Source organism: Toxorhynchites rutilus, unplaced genomic scaffold (genome assembly GCF_029784135.1).
Source record: "Toxorhynchites rutilus septentrionalis strain SRP unplaced genomic scaffold, ASM2978413v1 HiC_scaffold_72, whole genome shotgun sequence".
Classification (NCBI taxonomy): domain Eukaryota; kingdom Metazoa; phylum Arthropoda; class Insecta; order Diptera; family Culicidae; genus Toxorhynchites; species Toxorhynchites rutilus.
Genome location: NW_026600138.1, coordinates 1 through 25,594, shown reverse-complemented (window position 1 = coordinate 25,594; position 25,594 = coordinate 1). Strand labels below are relative to the sequence as shown.

The window sequence follows — 25,594 nt, the reverse complement described above, 5'->3', positions numbered from 1 at the left end:
AAATAGTTTTGTCGTCCTGAGAAGGACGGTTTTTTATGTTTCTTGTGTGATCTCACAGAAAAGAACATTTAAGCTTTCTTTTCGGTCTTCTTGGGCAACAGAACAGCCTGGATGTTTGGCAGTACTCCGCCCTGAGCGATGGTAACTCCGGACAGCAGTTTGTTCAGCTCCTCGTCGTTGCGGATGGCAAGCTGTAGATGACGGGGGATGATGCGGGTTTTCTTGTTGTCGCGGGCGGCATTGCCAGCCAACTCGAGCACTTCGGCGGCCAGGTACTCCATAACCGCGGCTAAGTATACTGGTGCACCAGCACCAACCCGCTCGGCATAGTTACCCTTGCGGAGCAATCGGTGAATACGACCGACGGGGAACTGTAGACCAGCACGGTTGGAGCGGGACTTTGCCTTTCCCTTAACTTTTCCTCCTTTGCCACGTCCAGACATAGCTGCTTGTGTTGTCTTGTCGATGCGATAGAACCACACTGGGGTACGGTTTGAACGAGAATGATATCTTTTTTTACGGGGTCCGGACGTTTTGTACTCTAGCGGTACACGCTCACAGGATAGAGACAAATCGGCAGACTCAGCCAAAGGGGCGGGTCTAGCGAGATGAACGAACAAGCGGTCAAAGGCAAAAAGAGCGTGAAAAAAACAAAATTATTCAGTACGATTTGTTCGCTCGTCGAATTCACACGTAGTTCTTACTAGCAAACACGATGGCACCGAAGACTAGTGGAAAAGCCGCCAAAAAGTCCGGCAAGGCGCAGAAAAACATCTCGAAAACGGACAAGAAGAAGAAGAAAGTCCGCAGGAAGGAATCCTATGCTATCTACATCTATAAGGTGCTGAAGCAGGTCCATCCCGACACCGGTATCTCGTCGAAGGCGATGAGCATCATGAACAGCTTCGTCAACGATATCTTCGAGCGTATCGCAGCTGAAGCCTCGCGTCTGGCCCACTACAACAAACGTTCCACCATCACGTCCCGGGAAATTCAGACCGCAGTCCGTCTGCTACTACCCGGTGAACTTGCCAAGCACGCGGTTTCCGAAGGTACCAAAGCGGTGACGAAGTATACCAGCTCTAAGTAAAGAGCTGGTCCCGAAGGCGTTGATTCCGAAACAAGTCAAAAAACAAAACGGCCCTTTTCAGGGCCATAAAATCGTCTTTAATCTAAAGAGTTTATTGTTTTGTTATCACTCGATATCCCCATCTTGTTCGGCTAGAACTCCCTGTTGTTGTTTACAACCCCCCAAAACTTCTTCCCAACCCCTGCCGCCGAGTCCTTCAAATACCGATGCATCCATTCATGCATGCCCATTCACGATTCAGTGGTCGTCAATCCAGTTTGCAACCAGTCGACTAACGGCCGCGAGTTCTCCAAGTATCTTTTCTCAAGGCTAGAGGCGAATGAACTGAATGAAAAATTTAAAGCCTCTTAACATCAAAACTCACTCGTGCTCATGCTTTCATTGTTCTACCAACAAATCATCTCCCCGGTGATTGAGAATACCCAATTGACACGTACTTGAAGCAGCAGCAGGGCCTACGACGCATCATCGGCTCCACACTCCATCGAATCCAAAACACAATCCCATTCCCTCAACCATCCAGAGACTCCAACGCATCCGGAAGAAATTTCTTTCGTAACACAGTTCACAAGGTCGGAGGTTCACGGGAGAGCCTGCCTCGATACCCTAGTAGTGAAATTCCACCAATTTATTCAGAAGTTCGGAGAGAAGTGCTTCAATTCCGAACATTCGATTTTCCGGAACCTTGTACAGTCGAAGTTTATTTAGAAGTAAGATACTGTTACATACCGTCAAAGTCATTGCACCTAGCGTCAGCGATAAACATGATTGACAGCGAAGCGGAAGCAGCTATGACAGCCGAATAAAGTGCGCTACACATGCAACGTCTCGTCACCGTGAAGTCAACGTAGAGAAATGATTTTTTTGACGTGGGACTACGTCTAACCGGAATATATGGAGGGTAAAATGAAAACCTAAACACAGAACATGCAGGAAAAAATGAAAGATTTCGAATGCTTATAGCTCGAACATTTCGTACTGGATAGGAGAGATGTTTGCATCACTTGATAGGGAATATTTCTACGCATCTATCGCAACTAACAAAATGTTGTTTTTCATTAGATAAACAATTGAATAACTGTAAAATATTAGGCGTTATCTAAACGCCCTAACTGCATCGTTTTGATTGGCCCGATTTACGGTTTCCCTAACACAACCATCAAAACCAAGCAGCCTTGGGGAAATCGGCATTGCAAATACATGAAAGTAGGGGGACTTTTGTTCTCATCGAAAAATGTTCCCTAACACAGACTTTAAAACCAAGCAGCGAAATCGGCATTGCAAGCACACGAAAGAGCCTAGAGGCGAGTGAACTGAAAAGTTTAAACCCTCTTAAAGCCAAAAAGAAGAAAAAGAACACACGAAAGTAGGGGGAGCTTTTGTTCCCACCGAAATGTGTTCCCTAATAGAGATTTCTGAACCAAGGTGCCTGGAGAAATCGGTATTTCAAATTCATGCAAGTCGGGGGTATTTTTGTTCCGACTGGATTAGAGACGAATGAACTCTCAGAGTTTAAAGTCTCTCTAATTCAATACCTTCCCTTCCGACTGGAATGTGTTTCCCTAACACAGACTTCAAATCCATGAAGCGTGGGGAAATCGGCATTGCGAATTCATACAAATCGGGGGTATTTTTGTTCCGATTGAAATGTGTTTCCCTAACACAGACTTCAAAACCGAGGTTTCTGGGGAAATCGGCTCTGCAAATAAATGCAAACTGCGAGTACTTTTGTCCTCGCTTGCCTTTGTGCAGAGTGGAATATGTCTGTCCTAACATGATCTTCTAAACTTAGGAACCTGGGAAAATCGTGCAGCCACTAGAAGCGAATGAACTTCCCAGTTTCAAGCAAATTCGAGATTCGAGAAGTATGTACACTTTTGGGATGTAAACTTCAGAGGGAAATGTAAAATAAAATAATCGTTTGATAATTTTTTTTTTTGTCTTTATTGGAAAGATTTTCAGCCTTAGGCTGGTTCATCAAACGTTTGATAATTCTTCCGTACATATATTTTGTTCTAGTCATCATACCAAACGTAAAAGGTCCGTCATTAAATTTACTTGTAACGAAGAACAATCAATCACAATAAATGAATTGACTTTACACGGCATTTGTTCATTTTTTTCACTCACAGAGCAAATATATTGAACTCAATTGAATTTGGAAACTGTTTCATTCAATCAAGAATTTAATCAATACAAACGAATGATTGCTAAGCTAAGGTAGTTCCACGTGAACCTTTTTTTTTTTTTTTATATATATATACAGTGCTTGAATGCTGCTTATAATGTCTTGACACTAGTGGTGAGCCTTATTCTTAATATATAGCTACAATGTCCAGAGCTTAATCTTGGTAATACGGATTAGGGACTAGGTTACGCTAGATGAACACAGCTGAAAGACTGAAGGACTGGAAGAATAGTGAAGGGATTTAGTCGTAAGCAATTTATTTACTATATTTACTGAAATCACTGTAATATGAATTTGATGAATTTATAGGAAAATTATATTCTCCAAATTAAATTCGAATCGTGGTAATTTTATTCCGGCACTGACCCTACTCCTAGCAGGTCACAAAATAATATTTAATATTTAATTCCGGTAGGACCATCGTGGGCATCTGTCCGCGGCGGCGGCGGATGGACTAGCAGCTGTCATGCTATTGAGAACGGCTGCTGGCGCGGATGGTACTTCTTGGCCGGTCACTAGGGGCTGACCGCTTACCCGGATCCGAACAACCAATGCACCATTCTGTAGGGAAACTTTCCCACCCGCCGAGCTGTGGTAATTCGAAACGGTCCGATCGGGCGATTGGCCGGAAACGGAACACTTCCGTCGGATTGCACCCGGTGTGAGACGGCACAGTGCTGTTCGGGATCGAATTTCGTCCCTTTATTGGTCTGCGCTGGACATCGGATGCGTCCCATTGTGACCGGGGACTATCACAGATAGATAGAGTATGTGGCTTTGGCCACTAGAGGCCACCAGAGGGGACGAAATGGCCTCTAGAAAAGTTGGCGCTCCGAAACAGTACCTAGCATAGTGCGAGCACAAAACGAGCACGTCACCCGACCGCATCCCTAACACAGCCGCCGAAAGTGGACCTTCAGCGGGGTAGCAATTTTTGGAAATTACAAACTCCGCTCTTTAATACAGCTCGCTCGCACGCACGCACGCAGTATTAGGAGAAGACACAGACCGTAACGGTACGGAACGAAACAAAACAAAACAGGGAAAAGCGCTGAAAAAGCAGCAGAGGAAGCAGAGAGATGTCGGACAATAACGCAGCTACCGAGGCAGTCGGCGAGAGCCCGTTGGCGGCACCAGCCGTGGGCAGTGAGAAATCGCCGAAAAAGGCAGGCGGCAAATCAGCGGCGGCAGCAGCAGCAGCGAAGAAGCCGAAAAAGCCCGCCAACCATCCACCGGTTAACGAGATGATAGTGGCCGCCATCAGGACGCTGAAGGAGCGCAACGGTTCATCGCTGCAGGCCATCAAGAAATACCTGGCCGGCAACTACAAGGCGGATGTGGCGAAGCTAACTCCGTTCATCAAGAAAGCGCTGAAGAACGGTGTCGTCAAGGGCCTGTTTGTGCAAACGAAGGGCACTGGTGCGTCGGGCTCGTTCAAGATCCCCCCAAAGGCCAAAAAGGAGTTCACCGGGGAGAAGAAGAGTGGCTCGTCGGCTAAGAAAGCACCAGCAGCAGCGAAAAAGGGTACCGCTTCCGGGGATAAGAAATCCAAGAAGGCAGCCGCCGAGAAGAAGCCGAAAAAGGCTACCGCTGCTGCTGGCAAGAAGAAAGCTGCCGCTGCTACCGGGGAGAAAAATACAGCAACCGCAGCCAAAAAACCGAAAGCTGCTGCTGCTGCTGCTGCTGTGAAGAAGGTGGTGGCCAGCGAGAAGAAAACCAAGGCAGCGAGTGCCAAGGCTGCCAAGAAGACCGGCAGTGTGAAGAAAGCTGCTGCTACCGCCCCGAAGCAAAAGCCAACGAAACCCTCGAAAACCGCCGCACAGAAACCGAAAACGCCAAAGCCAAAGAAAGCAGCAGCAGCTCCGAAAAAAGCTACCGCTGCCAAAAAGTGAACAACGTAGCCAGTAGTAGTGGTCCGACTAAAACAACAGCACAACACGAGAAATCAAATTCAGTCCTTTTCAGGACTATCAATATTGTTTTAAAGCAAAAGAGTTTATTTTATTGTTTTCCACTTATCATAGAATATTGTGTAAAACTACAATCAAATATTGTTGTTTACTTTCGCATTTTCTTCGACCAGGTGCAAACCGTCATATCCACGGCTAGAGATGTCTAAATTTTTCGTTTACTCGATTATGGATCAATCATCGTTGGGGCATTTTACAATAATCGATTCATTCGAATATATATATATTTTTTTTGTTTTCTTTCGATAACAGGAGTAGGTTTGTTAGGGGTGGTGGGTTCATGAAAAGCAATCGATTGGGATGAAGTGTGTTCGGTTGGATTGAGATTGATTTTTAGGTTTCTTCCTTGAAGATACCTTTCCCAGGGAGGGAGGACTGTCCATCTTCAGATGATTCAGCATTTAGTGCAGTGCAGTTTGTACTGCCAGGCGCGATTCGCGAGGACGGCGGTATGGTGTCGACATCTGGATACGACATCAATTTGTATGAGGCAACAAACTATTCTCTATCAGATTAGTCGGTCCGAAGGCAATTTTGAATTGTTAAAATTTGTATGAAATTTTTTTCTTTGCATTATTTAATTACTTGAAGTACGTTGTTCTGACCATAATTTAAACTATTTTCTACAAATTTTAAGATATTCTCACCAAAACTCACAACTGTAATGTAAAATTATTTTTATACACAATTTTTGTATGACATTTTTTCATCGCTTGCAGACAAAAGTAATTTTCATTTACATAGAGTACTACTTTGATTTGGGAAAATAATTTTTATTTTAAAAATGTGTTCATTTCTGCTACAAACACATATAGTCATGCAAACTCCCCCAACTTGTAATACGAAGCTCAATGCCATCTAATCTACGCGAATAAGTAGTAACACACACAAAATTGCAACATTGGCAACAGAGTGAGAGTGAGAATTACATCAAATATTTAAATGTTTACAACTAATTTCATTAGTGTATCCATCTGATCACATGGTGTCTGGGACGAGACACTGCCAATACAGGGGGAACCCCCGCCGCTGATTGGTTGATTTTTGTAAACAAACCAATTCTACACTGTTGCCAATTTTGTGTATGCTTCTACTTATTCGCGTTGACGGCGGAATGGTGTCGACATCTGGATACGATGTTAGTTTGTATGAGGTCAGCTATTCTCTATCAGATTAGTCGACCCTAAGGCAGTTTTAAATTGCTTAACCCTCCTGTACTCGCGTGCAAAATCATAACACGTATACTCGCGCACGGTGTCACAGACCGAAAATTGAACTTCTCTGTAATGTTGCTATTGTGTATTTTTCAGGCTTCGTTGGCATTTATTTGAAGAAGAGGGTATGATTGAATGAAAAACTCCAAAAAATATGTTTTTGTCGTCTTTATTAAGTTTTAATAGTCATCTAAATCAGCCTCCTCAAGACAGAGTAATTTTTGACACTCCAACACAAATAACGAAATTCGAATTTTTCACTCTTGTTAATAAAAAGTAAGCAACTGAACATAATTCATGGAAGTATAAGGAGCTATAAAATAACATAAAAGCGTATTAATAGATTGTGGTTTCATTGGAGTAAGAATCAGAACATTGCATAACTGCATGCTCGAAACAAACATATTTTTTACATTTCATGCAGTTGTTGCGTGTTTTTCGGGTCTTTTATCGAAGAGAAGAATGTATAACGACCTTTTAGATAATTATCAGATGATAAAGATTTTGGAATATAAAGTTTGCATATTTCTAATATTCTTATATGCTGTATTCTTGGTAAATTAAGAATTAATGCTTTTTTTTAGATGGGGCAGAAAAAGATTATATAAAAGGATTTCTAGGAACTTCCTTTTCTTTTTCTTGTTTTCTTGTCGATATATATAGATGTATAGTGAAAAACGTCGTAAAACTCGAGCTAGTGCTCTGAAAGTTAAATTTTCATTTCTCAATCTTCGGCAATGGTTTTGTTTGTATTGTTGAAAGCATCGTTATTTTTTCGACACTGATGCCAGACAAGATCGTCGAAACAGCTATAAAAACCACTCAATAACATGTTATTTCTGAGTCATAGCGTTTCATGTAATTAAAATCAATAGAATAAAATTGTGTTGATATCAATACAATTATTATTTCTACGTTTAATGGGTCTATAATGTAAGTTCTAGCAACTTTAACATTGGGTAAGAAAATTGTATTGTAGAGCTCGGAACACCGCCTATGCTTTCAAAAACAGTAAACGGAAAAGTATTACATTCAATCAAAATGCCTCGGCCAACGAAGAGCGTTAAGGCTCTCCAACGTGAGTATGTGAAAACAATACGATCAACGAAGGAAACATTAAGGAATTATCCACATCGAGTTACTATGCGGAAGAACTTGTTAATACCAAAAGGGCCCCAATTCGCATGTCTTATAAATTTGCTCATGTTACGCTCGCGTATAATCAGAATTTTACTTCATATACAGATACACCTTCTATACATATTTATATCCGCAATTGTTCGTGGGAACATATCGTTCGTACATTTTACATTTACAGTATTGAATTGTTATTTTTATTTTCAAATTTATTCAAAGACTCGTGTCAATGTAGCGCCACACAGTCTGATAAGTGAATTGATCTATTTACGTGTGCTTTGCTCTTCTCTCACAAACACTATTACCCAATTTTTACACGTGGGTTTACCTATACTACTACCATGGCTAGCTTCCACCTTCACCTTAAGTAGAGGCAAAGAACAAAATTGGCAACCGCGTAGAAGTGATTTGTTTACAAAAATCAACCAATCACCGGTGGGGGCTCCCCATCTATTGGCTGGTCTCGTCTCAGACGCCACGTGGTCAGCTGGATACACTAATGAAATTAGTTGTAAAAATTGAAACATTTTATGTAGTTCTCAATTTCAATTCTCAATCCCGCTCGAATGTTTCTATCGACAGAAACACGAGAATATACTGTATATGTTACTATGTGCAACGGTTTACAAAATACAATCGAATACAAAATTAAAAAAAAAAACCAAACTAACAAACAAACAAAAAATACAAAATGAAGGTTCTCAAATGGGGATCAACACTAGGGTAGGAGCCTACCTGTTGGTCTCAAATGTTCCTATCTCACGCCTCCACGAAGATCATATGACGACATTTTTAGATCGGGCGTGAACTGGAAACGGGAGGTTCTCAAATGGGGATCAACACTAGGGTAGGAGCCTACCTGTTGGTATCAAATGTTCCTATCTCACGCCTCCACGAAGATCATATGACGACATTTTTAGATCGGGCGTGAACTGGAAACACACACCTGGTCTTGGCTCCGAGAACGGGTGTCGAAAGTGGCTAAGTGAGGGGGTGCGAGCGAGTCAGAGCGCTATATCTCTCCCGGGGAAGGCCTCCCGGGTCATGGAGGCCTTGCCAACCCGCTGTCTCCCGGGCAAAGGAGATACACCCAGAAAATGGAGCTACGTTCACGAAGAATACTCAGAATGCGATCGCCCGAGGAGGGTCCCCGAACTGGAGCTGGTCCTGGAACGGGCGTAAGAGCGAGCGGCCAGCGGCTGGAGGGCGATGTGCAAGAGCGGGCCACCAGCCGGGTTCAACCCGAAGAGCTACCGCCACACGGAAACAGCAGCCATCGACATCACCAACGAAACGCTGCGCCTACGAGGCGTGTTGCGACTGTCAGACGACAGTCGTCCACACTTGTGGGTACTACTAGGCGACGGATCATGTGGACACATGAAATGAATGAATTCGTGATCCGCGCCTATTACATCTGCACTGCTTTGGAGACGGACATGAGCGGTCGCCCTCGAATACTCGCAATGTTCGAGGAAGCGTATCCAGAGTTCGTCGGGAGGCTTGACCAAAACGCGATGAACGCGAGGCGTAGAGCGATTGTACGCAACAATATGCTCTCCCAAACGCAAGTCGACGAGATCAAGCAGCAGGTGCAGAGAGAACTAAGCTCCAGAACAAGCAGAGCAAGCGATGTGTCGAGACGAAGTTCAGTACGGCTGAGCAATTCATTCGCGAGTGGGGCACGCGAATCAGCACCAGTGGAGGCCACAGTACAACAACCCCCTGAGCCGGAAGATCCACAGCCAGATCAACAACTACTACGCGATCTGGTCTTCCATTACGACGAGGCGATCTCACAGTTCCGCGACACGGACCCTTTGTCGCGCCCCAGGATCCCGAAGTTGCAGCATTCCCGCAGGCTGACAAGTGCAGTAAAGCTCATGAACGAGCACGTTCTTCCGCTGCACTTGGTTGATGCTGAGAACATGGAGGAGCTGCAACTGAAAGTTTACTGTGCTGCTGTGGCGACCGCCAAAAGTTTAGGATACCGTATTAGGCCAAGAGGCGGACTGCTCCAACATCTCCGTGAAAGGCGTGAGCCTCCATGGCGAAGGAGATTGGAGCAACGGATCCTAAACAAGCGCGCCGCAATTGGAAGACTGATGGCGTACAAAAGAGGCAGCAGATCGGCGAAATTATGTCGCCAAGTTGCTGTGATCGTGCGGCCTACTGAACTTCGCCAGCTGGGAGCTCACCAGCTGACGGAAAAACTCGACACACTGGTACAGCAATTGAGCGTCCTAACTAAACGGCTGAAACGTTACTCTGACTCTGCAAAGCGCCAGGAACAAAATCGGATGTTCAGAGATAACGAAAAAGCGTTCTACGACCACATTAGCGACGAGAAGCCCGACTACCGCGAAGGTTTGCCAGATATTAGCGATGTGACGAACTTCTGGGCTGGTATTTGGGAGACCCCAGTAGAACATCGCGACGGGCAAATGTGGTTAAGACGGGAGGAGGAGAGTTGTGGTGAAATTGGAGAGATGCCAGCTATCATCGTCGGAGAGAACGATGTCCGCGAAGCCTCGCGGTACCTGAGGAACTGGGCAGCACCGGGCCCCGATGGTGTCCAGAACTTTTGGCACAAGAAGCTGACCGTCGCACATCCAAAGATAGCTGAGTGCTTCAACAAGGTGCTACGTGACCCACACAACCTTCCTGAATTCGCCACCCGTGGCGTCACCTTCCTCCTCCCGAAAGACAGCAACACATTGAACCCATCAAAGTACAGACCGATAACGTGCCTATCGAGTCTGTACAAAATACTGAGCAGCATAATTACCGCCAAAGTTTCTGCTCACTGCGAACAGCATCACATCATCGCAGAAGAGCAGAAAGGATGCAGGAAAAATACGCATGGCTGCAAAGACCAGGCCATCATCGACGCAGCCATAGTCGGCCAGGCGGTATATAACCAGCGGAACCTAAGTATGGCCTACATCGATTACAGGAAGGCTTATGACTCCATACCTCACTCGTTTCTCGTCCGGGTATTGGAGCTCTACAAAATTGATCCCGTCGTCGTTAGGTTCCTGCAGCATGCGATGAGGCAGTGGAGTACGTCTCTGCACCTCAGTGATGGGGAAAATGTGTTGCAGTCTAGAACGCTGCAGATAAAGAGGGGGATATTCCAAGGCGACTCTTTCAGCCCGCTTTGGTTTTGTCTGGCACTGAACCCCCTCAGTAGGACGCTCAATAGAAACGGTCATGGCTATAAAATAAGGTATGGCGACGGCGCCCACGAAGAAGTGACCCATACCTTTTACATGGACGATCTCAAGGTCTACGCTGATTCACGTCAGCGTCTAGGTGTAGCTATCCGGGTTGTCGAAGACATAAGCAGGGACATCTGTATGGAGTTCGGCCTCGACAAGTGTCGCTGTGTCCACCTGCTGAAAGGACAACTTACCGAATCCGGAGGCTACGAGGTCTATGACGGCGAGTTTATAAGAGACATGGTTCGTGGCGAATCCTATAAATATCTTGGATTCCGACAGCTCACCGGGATTCGCCACTCCGACATCAAGACGGAGCTGCGAGACAAGTTCTTGAGTCGAGTGAACTGTGTCCTGAGGACTTTCCTCAACGCGGGGAACAAGGTACGCGCGATCAACACATTCGCGGTTCCCCTGCTGACCTTCAGTTTTGGTGTAGTCAAATGGAGCAAAACTAACCTAGAGGACCTTGAGAGGAGGATGAGGAAAGCATTCAAAGAGGCCGGAATGCACCATCCTCAATCGGCACTGGAGAGAGTTTCACTACCACGCAAAGAAGGGGGACTTGGAATCGTCGACATTTCTGCACTGTGTGTTGCCCAGGTACGACAACTGCGCGAGTACTTCGCAGAACGCGCCAACCAAAACGCGCTATACCGGGCTGTCTGCGCCGCCGACAGAGGATACAGCGCTCTGCACTTGGCGCAAGCGGAGTACCAACTCAACTGCAATCTGCAGACAGTGGAGGAGAAGATTGCAGCTTGGAAGCAGAAGGCAGTGCATGGTGCCCACCCCCATCAACTGGACCGGCCACACGTCGACAAGGCCGCATCTAATCTGTGGCTAACGCGTGGTGAACTCTCTTCAGTAGTAGAAGCCGACATGATAGCCATCCAGGACAGGATAATGCCGACGAGAAACTGCAGGCGGTACGTCTGGCATCAAGACGTTGATGACATTTGCCGGATGTGCCATCAACCAGGTGAAAACATAGAGCACATTATGGGAGGCTGTCCCGTTTTGGCCAACGCAGCCTACACCGAGCGCCACAACAACGTGGCCCGTATTGTTCATCGACAACTGGCGCTCCAATGTGCTCTACTGGAAGACAACGTACCAAACTACCGGTACCTGCCTGCACCTGTCCTGGAAAATGACCGTTTCAAGCTGTACTGGGATCGCACTGTTCTGACCGACCTCTCGATCCACCACAACCGCCCAGATATAATGGTTTACGACAAGAGCGACCGCAAAGTCACCATCATCGATGTCGCTATTCCACTGAACCAGAATCTGGAGGAGACCCACGGTCGCAAAATCTGCAAGTACCGACCATTGGCCGTGGAGCTCAAGGAACTGTGGGGGCTAAGGGAGGTCCCAAGAATTGTTCCAGTCGTTCTCTCTGGAACTGGAATTATCCCGAAGACACTTCTGGAAGCGCTAAAGGTGTTGAACATCGAGAAGGAATTGGCCGGCATCCAAAAGTCGGTCATCCTTAGCACCTGCGCGATTGTCCGACAATTCCTCGGTCAGGACTAAAACAGCACGAGCATGCAGATACGTGCATTCCGCAGAGCCTAGTCCCCCTTTGGCATTCAGAAGCCCGGGGGCAGGTGAAAATTCTGGCTAGGTTCGCCTAGTTAAGAAGTGAGATAAGTCTGCCAAATGAAAAAAATCGTTTGTATTATTAAGCCAATTGATATGCGAGTTGGTATGTGGTGTGAGTCAAGGTTTTATTTTTGTTTGTTTGTTTTTTTTTTTTTTTTTTCAAATGAAATGTAGTTGTGTAGGTGGTAGTGTGGTGGTGGTTTTTTTTTGTTAAGAAACTAAAATTGATAAACTCTTTTGGTGACAAACATGTTGTGGTCCTAAAAAGGACCGTTTTGTTTTGGGGGTATTTGTTAACCTCCAAACCCGTATAGGGTACGTCCCTGACGTTTCAGCGCGTATACGACATCCATAGCAGTCACTGTTTTACGCTTGGCATGTTCGGTGTAGGTGACAGCGTCACGAATAACATTCTCCAGGAATACCTTCAGCACTCCTCGGGTTTCTTCGTAAATCAGACCAGAGATACGTTTGACGCCCCCACGGCGGGCTAGACGACGGATAGCGGGTTTCGTGATACCCTGGATGTTGTCACGCAGTACCTTGCGATGACGCTTTGCTCCTCCTTTACCGAGTCCTTTGCCTCCCTTGCCGCGTCCAGTCATGTTGGTTAATGGGAAAGAAAGTTACTGACGAAAGCACAGGCGCTTGTCGATCTGAGCGTCGAACGAGTATAATGAAGAAAAAAATCACGCGCGCACTATTTATACCCTCTCGCTTGGGTGCATCCGCACACGATGCTTGGTCGTGATTGGCTACAGCTGTCGGCACCACTATACATCCAAGTATAAAGAGCATAAAAGCTACGTACGGACATTTTTTCCAATCACGGTGCTTCTGACATTCAACCGAGACGGTCATGTTTGTAGCGCCCCTTGGAAAAGAGTAGCGAAAATAGAAGTTTTCTCCTCATACAACTGGTTCTATGCTAAAGGAAATTCCTTGAGGCTCTAATCAGTCCTAAATAAAGTTTTCTCCCACAGGTGTACAAGACGAGGACAAGGAGGAGGCCACCGAATAGCCTAGACGGTTGGTGGCTTTCGATACCGGCAGTTTTCACTGCCCCTAGCGTCGGTCCCTGTTTTTGGCGCGTTTTTTTCAGCTCACTTATATATACCCCACATTATTATTACTGGTTACTTATCTCTGGTGGTGGTTTTTATTTTCAGCTGGTGTTTGATCCTGGATTGCAGAGTGGTGGTGTACCCACACTACCGTTTCTCCGGTGCGGGGGCGCACCCCCCCAGCAGCAGTACATAGTGTTAGTGATATTTTAACAGTTTTTCTTTAAACCTCATAGACATTATAGTAGTGTTTCATTGTATTAAAAGTAGTGTTTCTAGTGAAATTTTAAAAACTTTTTTGAAACAAGCTCCGAAACTGTTGAGCCTTTTCTTTTTTTTTATTCTGCATTAGTGCCATTTTTAGTGTGTATCTCTACATCAACCCCCCTGGCTGTACCTCCCGGGTATAGCCAGCCTCTACCATGGCTTCCAGCAGTGCCGGTAAGTCAACAAACCTTTATAATGGCGTGCCCACCACACGCACCTCTCCTCTCTGGGCCGACCCCTTATGTGGGGAGCTCCAAATTTTATTGCTCAAAGCAACTGGCAAGAATAATCTACCATCAAACCCTTTCGTTGTTTCCAAAACCATCCAAGCTGTTACGGATCGCGATTTCAAGGACGCGAGACCACAGCGCGATGAGAACAATAATTTGCAATACGTGATCCATATTCGTAACAAGGAATATGTAGATGCGCTCCTGGGTATTAAGTCATTAATTGACAAAACCCCTGTGGAGATAACTTATCACCCTACCTTGAACCAGCGCAAATGCGTGGTATCCTGTAGGGATGTGATTGATATGGCAGAAGCTGTACTTTTAAAAGAGCTTGCTGACCAAAGAGTTATTGCGATCAAAAGAATTTCCCGTATGGACCCAACTAAGAAGGAATTAATTCCAACTCCAACCCTGATTTTGACCATCAGAGGTACTGTAATCCCGGAATATATTAACTTTGGCTTTATCCGCGCCCCCACGCGCAATTTTTATCCGAATCCTATGCAGTGCTTCGGCTGCTACAAATTCGGACATACTTCAAAAAAATGTAGAACCAAGATCCAATTATGCCGAAACTGTGGACAAGCACACCCAGAACTAGGCAATGAAGAAACAGCCAAGAACTTCATTTGCAACGCTCCTGCCTTCTGTGTAAATTGCAGTGGCAACCACCCTTCTACGAATAGAAAATGCCCCGCATGGGTTGCAGAAAACAATATTACCAAAGTGAGGGTAGACCAAGGAATATCGTACAAGGAAGCCAAACAAAGCTACCAGACCAAAGTAAATGGATCCTCGTACGCAAGCAAAGTCCAAGAGAGACTTAACTTAGTTCAAAGCACGGGATGCAATCGCTGTAAGTGCAACTGCACACAGCCCAACCCTACCCCAATCATCCAAACGGTTTCCACACCGATAGTTAACCAGCCAGACATTGAATTTACCATCTCCACTTCCGATTCCGAAACTGATTCAGAAATTCCCATGGAAACTGAATCAGCAAAATTAAATAAACGTAAAATCAAAAATTCAAAAACTTCAACTTCAGATGATTTGAAATCATCTGAAGATGAAAATTTCCGCGTTAATGATAAAACAAGGAAAAGATATAAAAACCAACAACCAGAAATCTCTCAACCGGCCGCCCCACAACAGGCCGACCCTCAACCATCCACTTCATACAAAACAGTACCCAATACGAATCGAACAATACCAAATTATTTAAAATTTGACCCTAGACTGAAGACCAAGACTTCCAAAGGTAACAAACAGTCAAAATAATTTCTGATATACCTCCTTCCAAATTAATTAAACCCTTCAAGAGCCTCCATAACATTTCTTAAAATTCAACACTCCACACAAAAACAGTACACCTGTTGTCCAAAATTCAACATCCAACCGAAAACTTGCCATTCAATGGAATTTGCGTGGGCTTAGTAGGTCAATGGATGAAATTAAATTAATGTTAGCTGAGGAGAAACATCTCCCACTAACACTTGCATTCCAAGAAGCCAGAGTGACTAAGATTACACCCGATTTTAACCTTTCACTACAAGGTAAATACAAGTGGTACTTCCGTGAGGGACTTACCTCACGCCAGGGTGGAGTATGCCTCGCTGTTTTGAGCCATCTCCCACATACCCTCATCCAAATTTCATCACAGTTACAGATATGCGCAATCCAACTCACGGGACCGTTACGGTTAACCCTCGCTTCTATATATATTTCCCCAACGCATAGTAACAGTAATTTGGAAGCAGAAATGAACAATGCCATTCAACAATTACCACACCCTTTCATAATCATGGGTGATTTTAACGCCTACCATACTGTATGGGGTGGCCAAAGATGCAATTTAAGAGGTAAAATTATTTTAAAAATCGTTGAACAACTTAACCTCATCATCCTGAACGACTTCCAACATACTCGTATGGATGAACACTCTGGCTCTACTTCTTCAATTGATTTAACGATTACCTCATGGGACCTAGCGCCCAGAGTCAGATGGTGTGTCGATGATGATCTAAGAGGAAGTGATCATTTTCCCATTCACATCCGAACACTGACCAGTAATCCAAAAATCCTCCTGCGAAGGAGATGGTTGTACCAATTTGCCGACTGGGATGGTTTCGAATCAACCATTTCGCATCTGTTACCTGCACAGGGTAACTATTCAGTAGAGGAGTTTTCCCAAGCCGTTTTCGCAGCTGCGGAAGCTAATATACCCCGCACTAGTGGTATCTCCGGCCGGAAGGCAGTCCCATGGTGGAATAACGATGTCAAACAGGCCATTAAATCCAGAAGAAAAGCGCTGAGGAAGCTTAGAAGACAACTGGACGGTAGTGAGACAAAAGTAATTGCCCTAGCTGATTTTCAATCCACTAGAGCTAGAGCAAGGAAAATTATAGCGGAAGCTAAACAAAATAGCTGGCTTAAATTTCTAGATAACTTTTGCCCTCAGACAACTTCTAGTGAACTGTGGAGCAAGGTTAATGCAATCAGTGGCAAAAAAAGATCGCGAGGCTATTCCATTATGATCAATGGTACCACTACCGATGATCCCGGAACTATTGCTGAACATTTAGCTGACCATTTTGCTAGTACTTCTGCCACCTCCAACTACAAAAGCGACTTCAAAGCTCGTAAAACTGCCGCGGAGACTACAGAGTTTCCCTCGGACTCAGGGGAACCTCATATTTACAATATCAGGTTCTCTATGAAAGAAATGTTGTGGTCCATTAGTAAGTCCAAAGGCAAATCAGCCGGACCAGACGAAATAGAATACAGCATGTTAAAAAAATTACCTTTCCACGTCAAAACGTCGCTGCTCCAAATTTATAATAACCTTTGGGCTAGCAAATGTTTCCCCGACTCATGGAAGGAAGGGCTAGTCATCCCCATCCCTAAACCGATGGAGAAAAAACCACTAGCCACTAGTTTTCGTCCCATCACCCTTCTCAATTGCCTAGGTAAGGTCTTCGAGAGAATGATCAAACGGAGATTGATGACGAACCTTGAAGAACGTCATCTCCTGGATCCTCGACAACATGCTTTTCGTCAAGGCAATGGTACCAACACGTATTTCAGCCAACTTGATCAACACCTTCACGTGATCACGCGAGACCACCTCCACGGGGAACTCGCTCTTTTGGACATATCCAAAGCCTACGATACAACCTGGAGATATAATATCTTGGACCAACTCCATCAATGGGGTATCGAAGGTAATTTGTTCGAGATAATTCGCAGTTTTCTACAAAATCGTAGCTTCAAAGTTCTTCTCGGAGGAGTCACCTCCACCAGTAAACTGCAAGAAAATGGAGTGCCACAGGGTTCTGTGCTATCGGTTGCTCTTTTCCTGATAGCGATGCAATCATTATTTGATGCCATACCCCAAAATATTGACGCTTTGCTATACGCAGATGATATTCTGCTAATTTCAAAAAACCCATTCCCAGTACTAGCAAGAAGAAGACTTCAGGAGGGAATCTCGTCTGTTAATAACTGGGCGAATTCCGTGGGATTTAGGATCTCAGCTGAAAAATCTCAAGTTCTTCATTGCTGCAACAATAAGCGTCACAGGAAAAAACTACGTTCTTATCTTCTGAACGGTAGTTCCATTAAACGAGTCAACTCTGCACGAATTCTCGGTGTTATGGTGGACAAAAAACTCACGTTCAATAAACATATAAAGAGTACAATATCGGACATTAAAAACCGCCTTAACTTAGTTAGCGTTATAAGCGGTCGAAGCCGAACAGGATCCCGCAAAACTATCTTCAACATTGGAAGAAGCCTAGTCTATTCCAAACTTACTTACGGTATTGAACTCTTCAGCCGTGCCACCTGGAAAACGCTTAAAGAACTGAGGCCTAGCTATCAAAAGATAATAAGACTAGCTTCAGGGGCCTTTAGAACTAGCCCAAGTAAAGCGTTACTCGCTGAGTCAGGCAATTTACCCTTCAAATTGTTCCTCACGAGATTCTACAGCACGCGCGCGATACGAACGCTCGAGAAACATCCAACATTTGAATCCTCACTTGCGAGAGTGAATAACTGGTTGCAGGATACATGCCGAACCACTCTTCCAACGATTGCACCAATTCCCATTATTAACCTTCGACCATGGTATAAACGGGAACCTCAGATTGATTGGTCAATTAAAAACTCTGTGCGAGCTGGTGAAAACAGCAGCATAGTTTTGGCCATTTTCAACAACCACATCCACAGTAAATACCTTTTTCACCACAAGATCTTTACAGATGGATCCTTTGATGGTTTACAAGTAGGTATCGGCATTTTTGCTAATAACCTGCAAGTTAAGTTCCAACTCCCAAATATCTGTTCGGTATTTTCAGCTGAATTAGCGGCACTTCTTATCGCTACATCAAAGTGCGAACACAACAGAAAGACGGTTATTTTCACCGATTCTGCTAGCGCGCTTCTTGCTCTTGAGAGCGGAAGTAGCAAACATCCATGGGTACTCGCAATTGAAGAGAAAACTGCCCAAAATGATATCACCTTTTGCTGGATCCCAGGTCACTGTGGAATCCGCGGTAACGAAGAGGCTGATCGCCTAGCCAAAGAAGGGAGAACATCCGAACTATGGAGCACAAGCGTCCCATCTGATGATATAATCAGATGGGTTAACTCATCTCTGATGACGTGCTGGGAGAACGAATGGAACATCTGCAGAGATACTTTTTTGAGAAAAATTAAAAACACTACCCATCCTTGGATGGATAGAAACCAAAGATCTTTTCAAGTATGTCTAACACGTCTTCGTATTGGACATACCAAATTAACGCACAGGTTCTTGGTCGAAAAAGCCGAACCACCCATTTGTAATACCTGTAACGTCAGGCTGACCGTAGAACATTTTCTACTTGTCTGCCCACGTTACAACCTTATGAGAACTAAGTTTCAGATAGCTGACAACCCAAGGACAGCCCTAGCAAGAGATAACTTGGAGGAGGACAAATTACTGCATTTCCTGAAGGAGACGGATCTTTTGGAGCTTATTTAACCACTATACAATTATTTACTATATGTTACAGACTTAACCACATCATTCATACTAACACCTATTGCTTGTGAGCTAATATATGTGTTACCAACGTATTACATATGTTAGGTCACACACATTTTATTTATAAAAAAAAAGTAATAAATATATATAAAAAAAAACAAAAAACAAAAAAAAAAAAAAAAAAATTAGTTAGATATGTAGTTAGATATCACAAACCAAACACACCCACACACACACTTAGACACACACTCACAACAAAATACACAGATTTTAATTTTTTGTAAAAAAAAAGGCTCTTTTCCGACATACGAATTCAAATTTTGCGTGGATGGCACACAAGTCAATTAACATCTTTTAATTACCATATAATTCACTTTCAGCTTCCTGGGCTAGACATCATTTCTCATTTTATTTTCTTTCAGCGTTTTTGATATAATCATTTCTTATTTCTACTACCAGGTGACCAAATATGCCTCCCATTACTAACGTACTTCTCTTCCAGCATATGTTATACAATTATTACACTATATACATGATTTACCGGAAACGAGAGCAGAGGAAGCATGCGCGAAATTTGATTTAAAAAAAAAAAAACCCAAGGCCTTTCTCAAGGCTAGAGGCGAATGAACTGAAAAGTTTAAAGCCTCTTTAATTCAACATCATCATCATCATTTTTCCAACATATTGCTACCTCTGCTCTCGTACCGTGAGAACCTCGCTCGCTTCGTTGAGAAAACGTAGAACGTATCGTATTCGTATCGCCCGTTGTAATGGCTCGTACCAAGCAGACTGCTCGTAAATCTACCGGTGGTAAGGCACCGCGTAAGCAGCTAGCCACGAAGGCAGCTCGGAAAAGCGCCCCAGCCACAGGAGGTGTGAAGAAGCCTCATCGCTACCGACCGGGAACCGTTGCTCTGCGTGAAATTCGTCGCTATCAGAAGTCGACCGAATTACTGATCCGCAAGCTTCCGTTCCAGCGTTTGGTTCGCGAAATTGCCCAAGACTTCAAAACCGACTTGCGCTTCCAAAGTTCCGCCGTTATGGCACTGCAGGAGGCAAGCGAGGCATATTTGGTCGGCCTTTTCGAAGATACCAACTTGTGTGCTATTCACGCAAAACGCGTCACCATTATGCCAAAGGACATCCAGCTAGCACGTCGTATCCGAGGAGAACGCGCTTAAACGAGCCATTTTTTTAAAAATACATACAAAAAATTAACATCGGTCCTTTTCAGGACCACTACTCCTATTTCTGCGAAGAGAGTTACGCATAAAAGTTTTCTCCAACAGAATAGTTAGAGTTTGTCCCCAAGGGTTTTTTTTTTTTCTCAAGGCCAGAAACGGCAACTCCCTGGACAAGAACGACAGAGGTTCATGAATGAATCTGCCCGGATACTACCCTAGACGTGAAATTTGACAATGTGTTGACAACAGTGTTTTTGTAAATAGTAGACTAAGATGTTTGGTCAAGTAGGTAGATTTATCAATTGACATGCACAGAGCTTTGCATCGACGAAAACAACACATGCGCATGCGCGGGACGGCCTCTTCTTCATCCATCGCCGACTTCCAAAGTGTATTCGTTGCTCAGGACCAAGCAGCAAGCGCCTGTACAGACACGTGCATTCCGCAGAGCCTAGTTCCCCTTTGACATTCAGAAGCCCGGGGGCAGGTGAATATTTTGCCTAGTTTCGCCCAGTTAAGAAGTGAGATAAGTATGTAGGAAAAAAATGTACCTTATCTAAACGAACTACTATCCGAGGAAACCCGAACGGGTAAGTAATAACAATATACAATAACAATATATATTTTCAGTCCATTCGCCTCTAGTTAACAACGCGATGGGATTTACAACTTAAAGATGTAGAACCCCTAGGTTGATCACTTGAAATGTAGTATTATTATTATAATGCAAACAAAATTAAGAAATAAAGAGAATTTATGTCAAATTAAAAAGAAAAAAAAGTCACCATGGGATTTCATTATAAACTCTTTCGAAATAGTTTTGTCGTCCTGAGAAGGACGGTTTTTTATGTTTCTTGTGTGATCTCACAGAAAAGAACATTTAAGCTTTCTTTTCGGTCTTCTTGGGCAACAGAACAGCCTGGATGTTTGGCAGTACTCCGCCCTGAGCGATGGTAACTCCGGACAGCAGTTTGTTCAGCTCCTCGTCGTTGCGGATGGCAAGCTGTAGATGACGGGGGATGATGCGGGTTTTCTTGTTGTCGCGGGCGGCATTGCCAGCCAACTCGAGCACTTCGGCGGCCAGGTACTCCATAACCGCGGCTAAGTATACTGGTGCACCAGCACCAACCCGCTCGGCATAGTTACCCTTGCGGAGCAATCGGTGAATACGACCGACGGGGAACTGTAGACCAGCACGGTTGGAGCGGGACTTTGCCTTTCCCTTAACTTTTCCTCCTTTGCCACGTCCAGACATAGCTGCTTGTGTTGTCTTGTCGATGCGATAGAACCACACTGGGGTACGGTTTGAACGAGAATGATATCTTTTTTTACGGGGTCCGGACGTTTTGTACTCTAGCGGTACACGCTCACAGGATAGAGACAAATCGGCAGACTCAGCCAAAGGGGCGGGTCTAGCGAGATGAACGAACAAGCGGTCAAAGGCAAAAAGAGCGTGAAAAAAACAAAATTATTCAGTACGATTTGTTCGCTCGTCGAATTCACACGTAGTTCTTACTAGCAAACACGATGGCACCGAAGACTAGTGGAAAAGCCGCCAAAAAGTCCGGCAAGGCGCAGAAAAACATCTCGAAAACGGACAAGAAGAAGAAGAAAGTCCGCAGGAAGGAATCCTATGCTATCTACATCTATAAGGTGCTGAAGCAGGTCCATCCCGACACCGGTATCTCGTCGAAGGCGATGAGCATCATGAACAGCTTCGTCAACGATATCTTCGAGCGTATCGCAGCTGAAGCCTCGCGTCTGGCCCACTACAACAAACGTTCCACCATCACGTCCCGGGAAATTCAGACCGCAGTCCGTCTGCTACTACCCGGTGAACTTGCCAAGCACGCGGTTTCCGAAGGTACCAAAGCGGTGACGAAGTATACCAGCTCTAAGTAAAGAGCTGGTCCCGAAGGCGTTGATTCCGAAACAAGTCAAAAAACAAAACGGCCCTTTTCAGGGCCATAAAATCGTCTTTAATCTAAAGAGTTTATTGTTTTGTTATCACTCGATATCCCCATCTTGTTCGGCTAGAACTCCCTGTTGTTGTTTACAACCCCCCAAAACTTCTTCCCAACCCCTGCCGCCGAGTCCTTCAAATACCGATGCATCCATTCATGCATGCCCATTCACGATTCAGTGGTCGTCAATCCAGTTTGCAACCAGTCGACTAACGGCCGCGAGTTCTCCAAGTATCTTTTCTCAAGGCTAGAGGCGAATGAACTGAATGAAAAATTTAAAGCCTCTTAACATCAAAACTCACTCGTGCTCATGCTTTCATTGTTCTACCAACAAATCATCTCCCCGGTGATTGAGAATACCCAATTGACACGTACTTGAAGCAGCAGCAGGGCCTACGACGCATCATCGGCTCCACACTCCATCGAATCCAAAACACAATCCCATTCCCTCAACCATCCAGAGACTCCAACGCATCCGGAAGAAATTTCTTTCGTAACACAGTTCACAAGGTCGGAGGTTCACGGGAGAGCCTGCCTCGATACCCTAGTAGTGAAATTCCACCAATTTATTCAGAAGTTCGGAGAGAAGTGCTTCAATTCCGAACATTCGATTTTCCGGAACCTTGTACAGTCGAAGTTTATTTAGAAGTAAGATACTGTTACATACCGTCAAAGTCATTGCACCTAGCGTCAGCGATAAACATGATTGACAGCGAAGCGGAAGCAGCTATGACAGCCGAATAAAGTGCGCTACACATGCAACGTCTCGTCACCGTGAAGTCAACGTAGAGAAATGATTTTTTTGACGTGGGACTACGTCTAACCGGAATATATGGAGGGTAAAATGAAAACCTAAACACAGAACATGCAGGAAAAAATGAAAGATTTCGAATGCTTATAGCTCGAACATTTCGTACTGGATAGGAGAGATGTTTGCATCACTTGATAGGGAATATTTCTACGCATCTATCGCAACTAACAAAATGTTGTTTTTCATTAGATAAACAATTGAATAACTGTAAAATATTAGGCGTTATCTAAACGCCCTAACTGCATCGTTTTGATTGGCCCGATTTACGGTTTCCCTAACACAACCATCAAAACCAAGCAGCCTTGGGGAAATCGGCATTGCAAATACATGAAAGTAGGGGGACTTTTGTTCTCATCGAAAAATGTTCCCTAACACAGACTTTAAAACCAAGCAGCGAAATCGGCATTGCAAGCACACGAAAGAGCCTAGAGGCGAGTGAACTGAAAAGTTTAAACCCTCTTAAAGCCAAAAAGAAGAAAAAGAACACACGAAAGTAGGGGGAGCTTTTGTTCCCACCGAAATGTGTTCCCTAATAGAGATTTCTGAACCAAGGTGCCTGGAGAAATCGGTATTTCAAATTCATGCAAGTCGGGGGTATTTTTGTTCCGACTGGATTAGAGACGAATGAACTCTCAGAGTTTAAAGTCTCTCTAATTCAATACCTTCCCTTCCGACTGGAATGTGTTTCCCTAACACAGACTTCAAATCCATGAAGCGTGGGGAAATCGGCATTGCGAATTCATACAAATCGGGGGTATTTTTGTTCCGATTGAAATGTGTTTCCCTAACACAGACTTCAAAACCGAGGTTTCTGGGGAAATCGGCTCTGCAAATAAATGCAAACTGCGAGTACTTTTGTCCTCGCTTGCCTTTGTGCAGAGTGGAATATGTCTGTCCTAACATGATCTTCTAAACTTAGGAACCTGGGAAAATCGTGCAGCCACTAGAAGCGAATGAACTTCCCAGTTTCAAGCAAATTCGAGATTCGAGAAGTATGTACACTTTTGGGATGTAAACTTCAGAGGGAAATGTAAAATAAAATAATCGTTTGATAATTTTTTTTTTTGTCTTTATTGGAAAGATTTTCAGCCTTAGGCTGGTTCATCAAACGTTTGATAATTCTTCCGTACATATATTTTGTTCTAGTCATCATACCAAACGTAAAAGGTCCGTCATTAAATTTACTTGTAACGAAGAACAATCAATCACAATAAATGAATTGACTTTACACGGCATTTGTTCATTTTTTTCACTCACAGAGCAAATATATTGAACTCAATTGAATTTGGAAACTGTTTCATTCAATCAAGAATTTAATCAATACAAACGAATGATTGCTAAGCTAAGGTAGTTCCACGTGAACCTTTTTTTTTTTTTTTATATATATATACAGTGCTTGAATGCTGCTTATAATGTCTTGACACTAGTGGTGAGCCTTATTCTTAATATATAGCTACAATGTCCAGAGCTTAATCTTGGTAATACGGATTAGGGACTAGGTTACGCTAGATGAACACAGCTGAAAGACTGAAGGACTGGAAGAATAGTGAAGGGATTTAGTCGTAAGCAATTTATTTACTATATTTACTGAAATCACTGTAATATGAATTTGATGAATTTATAGGAAAATTATATTCTCCAAATTAAATTCGAATCGTGGTAATTTTATTCCGGCACTGACCCTACTCCTAGCAGGTCACAAAATAATATTTAATATTTAATTCCGGTAGGACCATCGTGGGCATCTGTCCGCGGCGGCGGCGGATGGACTAGCAGCTGTCATGCTATTGAGAACGGCTGCTGGCGCGGATGGTACTTCTTGGCCGGTCACTAGGGGCTGACCGCTTACCCGGATCCGAACAACCAATGCACCATTCTGTAGGGAAACTTTCCCACCCGCCGAGCTGTGGTAATTCGAAACGGTCCGATCGGGCGATTGGCCGGAAACGGAACACTTCCGTCGGATTGCACCCGGTGTGAGACGGCACAGTGCTGTTCGGGATCGAATTTCGTCCCTTTATTGGTCTGCGCTGGACATCGGATGCGTCCCATTGTGACCGGGGACTATCACAGATAGATAGAGTATGTGGCTTTGGCCACTAGAGGCCACCAGAGGGGACGAAATGGCCTCTAGAAAAGTTGGCGCTCCGAAACAGTACCTAGCATAGTGCGAGCACAAAACGAGCACGTCACCCGACCGCATCCCTAACACAGCCGCCGAAAGTGGACCTTCAGCGGGGTAGCAATTTTTGGAAATTACAAACTCCGCTCTTTAATACAGCTCGCTCGCACGCACGCACGCAGTATTAGGAGAAGACACAGACCGTAACGGTACGGAACGAAACAAAACAAAACAGGGAAAAGCGCTGAAAAAGCAGCAGAGGAAGCAGAGAGATGTCGGACAATAACGCAGCTACCGAGGCAGTCGGCGAGAGCCCGTTGGCGGCACCAGCCGTGGGCAGTGAGAAATCGCCGAAAAAGGCAGGCGGCAAATCAGCGGCGGCAGCAGCAGCAGCGAAGAAGCCGAAAAAGCCCGCCAACCATCCACCGGTTAACGAGATGATAGTGGCCGCCATCAGGACGCTGAAGGAGCGCAACGGTTCATCGCTGCAGG

The 25,594-nt window shown here is 44.6% G+C and overlaps 6 protein-coding genes across 6 annotated transcripts; 3 read left to right on the top strand and 3 right to left on the bottom strand.

Moving 5' to 3' along the window:
* Positions 1–33: 33 nt before the first annotated feature.
* LOC129782431 (histone H2A) lies at positions 34–515 on the bottom strand. The gene has a single exon (XM_055789623.1). The coding sequence runs from the start codon at positions 441–443 to the stop codon at positions 69–71; it is 375 nt and encodes a 124-aa protein (XP_055645598.1). The 5' UTR covers positions 444–515; the 3' UTR covers positions 34–68.
* A 157-nt stretch (positions 516–672) lies between these two features.
* On the top strand, positions 673–1,137 carry LOC129782432 (histone H2B). The gene has a single exon (XM_055789624.1). It carries the CDS (start codon positions 716–718, stop codon positions 1,088–1,090), a length of 375 nt encoding a protein of 124 aa, XP_055645599.1. The 5' UTR covers positions 673–715; the 3' UTR covers positions 1,091–1,137.
* Positions 1,138–4,213: 3,076 nt separating this feature from the next.
* On the top strand, positions 4,214–5,253 carry LOC129782430 (histone H1B-like). The gene has a single exon (XM_055789622.1). The coding sequence runs from the start codon at positions 4,358–4,360 to the stop codon at positions 5,168–5,170; it is 813 nt and encodes a 270-aa protein (XP_055645597.1). The 5' UTR covers positions 4,214–4,357; the 3' UTR covers positions 5,171–5,253.
* Positions 5,254–12,622: 7,369 nt separating this feature from the next.
* On the bottom strand, positions 12,623–13,085 carry LOC129782434 (histone H4). The gene has a single exon (XM_055789626.1). It carries the CDS (start codon positions 13,031–13,033, stop codon positions 12,722–12,724), a length of 312 nt encoding a protein of 103 aa, XP_055645601.1. The 5' UTR covers positions 13,034–13,085; the 3' UTR covers positions 12,623–12,721.
* A 7,965-nt stretch (positions 13,086–21,050) lies between these two features.
* LOC129782427 (histone H2A) lies at positions 21,051–21,532 on the bottom strand. The gene has a single exon (XM_055789617.1). The coding sequence runs from the start codon at positions 21,458–21,460 to the stop codon at positions 21,086–21,088; it is 375 nt and encodes a 124-aa protein (XP_055645592.1). The 5' UTR covers positions 21,461–21,532; the 3' UTR covers positions 21,051–21,085.
* Positions 21,533–21,689: 157 nt separating this feature from the next.
* On the top strand, positions 21,690–22,154 carry LOC129782426 (histone H2B). The gene has a single exon (XM_055789616.1). The coding sequence runs from the start codon at positions 21,733–21,735 to the stop codon at positions 22,105–22,107; it is 375 nt and encodes a 124-aa protein (XP_055645591.1). The 5' UTR covers positions 21,690–21,732; the 3' UTR covers positions 22,108–22,154.
* Positions 22,155–25,594: the final 3,440 nt, after the last annotated feature.